We start from the raw sequence: 6,140 nt of genomic DNA on the forward strand, positions 1-6,140 counted from the left end.
TCATTCCCTTGACTAGGTAACCTCAAGAGGTGGCTTGTTCGTTCCACCAGGAGTGCCTGAGTAAGAGGTGAGGGCCAGGTTTTAAAGGCATTGAGGCACCTGGGTGTCTGGCCCTCAGTAATCACTGAGTCAGGGTCTCAGCACTTGTTTCTTTATCCCTTCCCATTAATATCCCTGTTATTATCCCCAGGGCCCCAGGGACTGTGTGTAACGCACGAGCTGCCTCCATGGAAGAGGGGAACCGCAGCACTGTGACCGAGTTTGTACTCCTGGGACTAACCAAGTCCTCGGAGCTCCAGCTCCTCCTATTTGTCATCTTCCTGGCTGTGTATGGCGCGACGGTGCTGGGCAACCTCCTCATTGTGGCGCTGGTGGCTTGTGAGCCACAGCTCCACACCCCCATGTATATGCTGCTGGGGAACCTCTCCTTTCTGGATTTCTGCTACTCCTCTGTCACCGCTCCCAATTTGCTGGCAGGCTTCCTCCTTCAGGCTCAGACCATCTCCTACAGGGGCTGCATGGCCCAGATCTTCTTCTTCCACTTCATCGGGGGCATCAAGATCTTCCTGCTCACCATCATGGCCTACGATCGCTATGTGGCCATATTCCACCCGCTGCGCTACGTGGCCATCATGAACCAGGCTGTGTGTGTGGGGCTGGTGGGGGCCTCTTGGGTAGGCGGCTTCATCCACTCCATCATCCAGGTCTCCATCATCATCCAGCTGCCCTTCTGCAGCCCCCACGAGCTGGACAACTTCTACTGTGACGTGCCCCAGGTAGTCAAGCTGGCCTGTGTCGACACCTTTGCTGTGGAGCTGCTGATGGTGTCCAACAGTGGCCTGATGACTCTCCTGGGCTTCCTGGTGCTGCTCGTATCCTACTCTGTCCTCCTGGCCAAGCTAAGCACACGCTCCAGTGAAGGGCGTGCCAAGGCCCTCTCCACCTGCGCCTCCCACCTCACCGTGGTGACCCTGATCTTTGGGCCTTGCATATACATCTATGCCTGGGCCTTCCGCTCCTTCCCCATGGACAAGGCCATCTCTGTTCTCTACACGGTTGTCACCCCAGTGCTGAACCCCATCATCTACACCCTGAGGAACAAGGATGTGCAGCTGGCCGTGAGGAAGCTCAGGAAATTACATTTGTGACACTGGGTTGGGGCAGCAGGAAAGGGATGGGATTTTCCATCACACCTCCACCCCCGTGTGCATGTGGAAATACACCTGGAATAGGAACCCAAGTGCTGCCCCTACAGGGTGGGAACAGAACTGCTCCAACTTGTCCCACAGCAGTTCCAGTGCTGCCCCTAGTAGATGGGACAGGGAGAAGGGAAGCCAAAACTGTAACAAAAGTGCCAGGGGGAGACTGGATTTTGGGATTGGAGCTGATCCAAGTTTTCACCCTCCTGAATGGAACTGGGACTTTGTTGTATGCTTCGTTGTTGGCTCTGTACAGTGGGGGTGCAGGTGTTGTACCCTATTGGTTAGAATTGAAATTGCATCAGCCTGTGTCATAGAACCATAGAATATCAGAGTTGGAAGGGACCTCAGGAGGTCATCTAGTCCAACCCCCTGCTCAAAGCAGGACCAATCCCCAGACAGATTTTTGGCCCAGATCCTTAAATGGCCCCCTCAAGGATTGAATTTACAACCCTGGGTTTAGCAGGCCAATGCTCAAACCACTGAGCTATCCCTCCCCCAGAGAGGTCTTCCAGGGGGTATATCAACTCATCTAGATATTTGCCTAGCTTTACAACAGGCTCCATAAAAAGCACTGGCAAAGTCAGTACGAACTAAAACTTCATAAAGACAATGACTTGTTTATACTGCTCTATATACTATACACTGAAATGTAAGTACAATATTTATATTCCAATTGATTTATTTAATAATTATATCGTAAAAATGAGAAAGTCAGCAATTTTTCAGTAATAGTGTGCAGTGACACTTTTGTATTTTTATGTCTGATTTTGCAAGCAAGTAGTTTTTAAGTGAGGTGAAACTTGGGGTATGCCAGACAGATCAGACTCCTGAAAGGGGTACAGTAGTCTGGAAAGGTTGAGACCCACTGTTCTAGAGTGGAGAGTCCCTACTGGCTGGCGTGAGAAGTGCTCCTCCATATATCATGGGCCCTACAGTGCACAGGTTGAAGTGGCTGAGTCTGGTTATTTTTGCATCCATCTGATTTGGCTACTAGCCCACAGCTTTCTGGCAGGTTCTGGAATGAAGCATGCTCAGCCACAGTGACATCTTGCCAGGGGAGAGATTTATTACAGTATTGAGGTGTAAGGTGTAAGTCTTGAAAGAAGACTAAGGGAGTTAGGTGTCCAAATCTCATTGGCTTTGGGGTGTCTCACTCCCTTGGGCTCCTTTGAAACTATCAGACTTAATCTCTCTGTGACTCAGATTCCCCATCTGTAAAATAATCTTTCCTTTGTCCTGTCTATTAAGATTATAAACTCTCCAGAGCAGGGACCATCCCACATTGTGTGTCTATGCAGTGCCTGGCACAATGAGGGCCTGCATTCTTTGTTACTTCTACTACTACTACTAGAAGAAGAAGATGTAGGAGTAGTACTAGGATCCCTTAATAGGAGTTTGCAGGCCCTATACTTGTATGGCTGATCCTGCCTCATTCAGCTAAATAGGATTATGTCATCAACTTCAAGTACAGCAAGAAGGGGCCCCAAGGGAGTAACTATTTGGCCCAGTAAAGCAATAATTTATAGGTAATAGTTTTATTTTGGGGATATTATAGCATGTTCCTGAAAACTCTCCTCTCTTCTGATTTATCCTTACTTATGGGAGAAGTCCCATTTACTTAAGATAGATTACTTGCATAAGTAAAGACAACTTGCATGAGAAAGGGTTTGCAGAATCTGGATCTTTGTGATATGACAGAGGTATGCTTATTCAGAAGAGATTCTGCTGCCACACTCGTGTAAATTCAAAGAAACTCTATTGCTCCTACACTTACTTATTCTAGTGTCATTCTATTGACACTAGTAAGGGTTACTCCTGATTTACACCACGGTGAGTGGAATCCGACCCATTAACTTACGGGATCAGCCCGTCCACCCATTTCCTAGTAGCCGTGGATTCCATTTCAGGGAACCAGTCCAAAAAGTGTCTCTAATAGTTGCTTTTTCAGCAGCATGCTCAGAATGGGAAAACACTGAACTAATCTTGGAGCATGAGCTCCCCTTTGAACCAAGCTGGTGGCACCAACGGGTGAAGGCTGAAAGGTGGAAGCGAGCAGCAGATGGAGGAAGCTTGCCCTGTGCTGCGTGTTGGGAATCCCTCATTCACCAGCTGCTGAATTCTCTACAAAAGGAAGAACTGTTTAAAACCTGACCATCCATCTTGACAGTTGAGACTCATAATATGTCCATCTTGGGCAGCACCGGGCCCTTCTCAGTAAATCCTGGGACTCATGCAAACAATGAAAGACATCAGCTGTTTAATTCCCTGGAAAGAAAATGCTATTTTTATCAAGAAACTGCAGGAAAACAGTGAAGAAGCAAACAGTTTTTCCACTTCATGTTACACAGCACTGACCCCCTTCGACCTGCTCTCACCATATGACTATGCTGAGTCACATCCCTATATCAGCCTTTCAGTGTCTGAGAAGGCAACTTTGTGATGGGTTTGGTCACAGAGACCCCATGGGACTGTCACTTGATGTGCTGAAACTACCTCTGAGCCCATTTTCCCTGTCAGCCTGGGACTCCAGAACCCTGTCTTGTTAAGCCAGACACGCAAGCCTGCAGCAACACAGACCCAGGGTCTGAACTATGTCCCCAAAGCTGCAGGCTTTCATTGAAAACCACTCAGCAGGTACTCCTGTCTCCAGGACCCAGATACCCAGCTTCCAATGGGATCCAAACCCCAAATAAATCCATTTTACTCAGTATAAAGCTTATACAGGGTAAACTCATAAATTGTCCACCCACTATAACACTGATAGAGAGATATGCACAGCTGTTTGCCCCTCACTCCCCAGGTATTAATCACTTACTCTGGGTTAAATAATAAACAAAAGTGATTTTATTAAATATAAAAAGTAGGATTTAAGTGGTTTCAAGTAATAACAGACAGAACAAAGTAAGTTACCAAGCAAAATAAAACAAAACATGCAAGTCTAAGCCTAATACATTTAAGAAACTGAATACAGGTAAATCTAACCCTGACAGATGTTCCAATAAGCTTCTTTCACAGACTGAACTCCTTCTTAATCCTTTCCTTTCCCCTGGTATAGTCCTTGTTCCAGCTCAGGTGATAACCATGGGGATTTCCATGACTGGCAGCCCCCTTTGTTCTGTCCCACTCCCTTTTATATCTATGGCACTTGGCAGGAATCCTTTGTCTCTCTCTGGGTTCCCATCCCTCCTTCTAAATGGAAAAGCACCAGGTTAAAGATGGATTTCAGTATCATGTGACATGTTCACATGTCCTGTGAGCCCCCCTCCATTCTACCAGGACTGGTCCGCACATATACAGTGGAGCTTGCAGGTAAACAGAGCTAGCTACAGTCAATTGTCCTAGTCAATGGGAGCCATCAAGATTCCAGACCACCATTAATGGCCCACATTTTGCATAATTACAATAGGACTTCAGAGTTATGCTACATCTTTCTAGTTTCAGATACTAGAATGATACATTCAGACAAATAGGATGAACACACTCAGTAGATTATAAGCTTTGTAATGATGACTTACAAGAGACCTTTTGCATAAAGCATATTCCAGTTATATCATATATCATATGATATATATCATATTTACACTCATAAACATATTAACACAAACATATGGAGTGCAATGTCACAAACTTAACAAATTCAATTTACAGACCCTGGGGTCCAATCACAACTACATGCTCCGCATTGTGCAGAAACTCTTGGGAAGGATTAAGATACCAGGTAATTGATTAATTGCCTTAAACCAGTGCTGTGAAGGAATGCTGCACTGGGACTGAGATTTCCCCAAAGGTCAGATCGAATTCTGAGATCCTAATTATCACTAACCTCTATGAATAGTGGAACTTAGATACCAGCAGTGACATCCTGACCCCATTGAAATCAAAGAGACTTTTGTCTTCAACCTCAGCAGGCACAGAATTTCAGCCCATATTACTAGACTTTTGAATATTAAACCCTGTGGCTGGGATTTTTGAAGAAGTAATTGAGGCACCCAGTTCCAGGGGATTTGGGCCTCTTTGAAAATCCCAACCTATCGTCCTGTTCCAAACCCACTGAAGTAAGTGGAAAGACTCTGGCAAAGAGAGCTGGGGAACCAACTCCTATTGAAAACTCCAGCCGGAGTGAGTCTTTTCAATGGTCTTCAGATAAACTCTGTTGGTAGAAGCTGATTGCCTAGCTCCCTTAGGCTCCTTTGGATATCCCATTTTCCAGCAGACTTCAATGGACTTTGAAGCAGGCCCAGTATATATACATGAGCCTTTAGATAGATAGATAGTAAATCCACACACAGAACGACAAAATAAAATCATACGACTGTCTGTACTCACATGTACATGGCCATTAACAGCCTCACATACTGTAGCTCATCCAGTAATGTATAACACTCCAGCATAGAATCCTAGGCCTGGTCTCCACTGGGCGGAGGAGGGAATCAATCTAAGTTATGCAACTTCAGCTACATGAATAACGTAGCTGAAGTCGACGTACTAAGATCTACTTACTGCGATGTCTTCACTGCGGTAAATCGACGGCTGACACTCTCCCGTTGACTCCGCCTGCGCCTCTCACCCTGGTGGAGTACTGGAGTTGATGGGAGAGTGCTTGGCAGTCAATTTATCATGTCTAGACTAGACACGATAAATCAACATCCACTGGATCGATTGTTGCCCATCGATCCAGCAGGTAATGTAGACAAGCCCCTAAATCCATAGGATTAGAAGGGACCACAAGGGTCATCTAGTCTAACCCCCTGCCAAGATGCAGGATTTCTTGTGTCTAAAACTGGTGGCAGTCTGGCCTCTTTTTGAAAACCTCCCGTGAAGGAGATTCCACGACTTCCCTAGATGGTCTGTTCCATTGTCCTACTGTCCTTACAGTTAGGAAGTTTTTCCTGAGATTTAATCTAAATCTGATGTTGCAATTTGAACCCATTGCCTCTT

General features: G+C 45.9%; 1 protein-coding gene across 1 annotated transcript; it reads left to right on the forward strand.

Annotated features, from left to right (window-relative positions):
- Nucleotides 1–227: 227 nt before the first annotated feature.
- Nucleotides 228–1,148, forward strand: LOC128847965 (olfactory receptor 4D5-like). The gene has a single exon (XM_054047688.1). The coding sequence runs from the start codon at nt 228–230 to the stop codon at nt 1,146–1,148; it is 921 nt and encodes a 306-aa protein (XP_053903663.1).
- The last annotated feature ends 4,992 nt before the right edge of the window (nt 1,149–6,140 follow it).

Source organism: Malaclemys terrapin, chromosome 13 (assembly GCF_027887155.1).
Source record: "Malaclemys terrapin pileata isolate rMalTer1 chromosome 13, rMalTer1.hap1, whole genome shotgun sequence".
NCBI classification, from domain to species: domain Eukaryota; kingdom Metazoa; phylum Chordata; order Testudines; family Emydidae; genus Malaclemys; species Malaclemys terrapin.

What these genes read in the sequence shown, in the direction of transcription:
- LOC128847965 (XM_054047688.1), top strand. Translation starts at nt 228, where the DNA reads ATGGAAGAGGGGAACCGCAGCACTGTGACCGAGTTTGTACTCCTGGGA.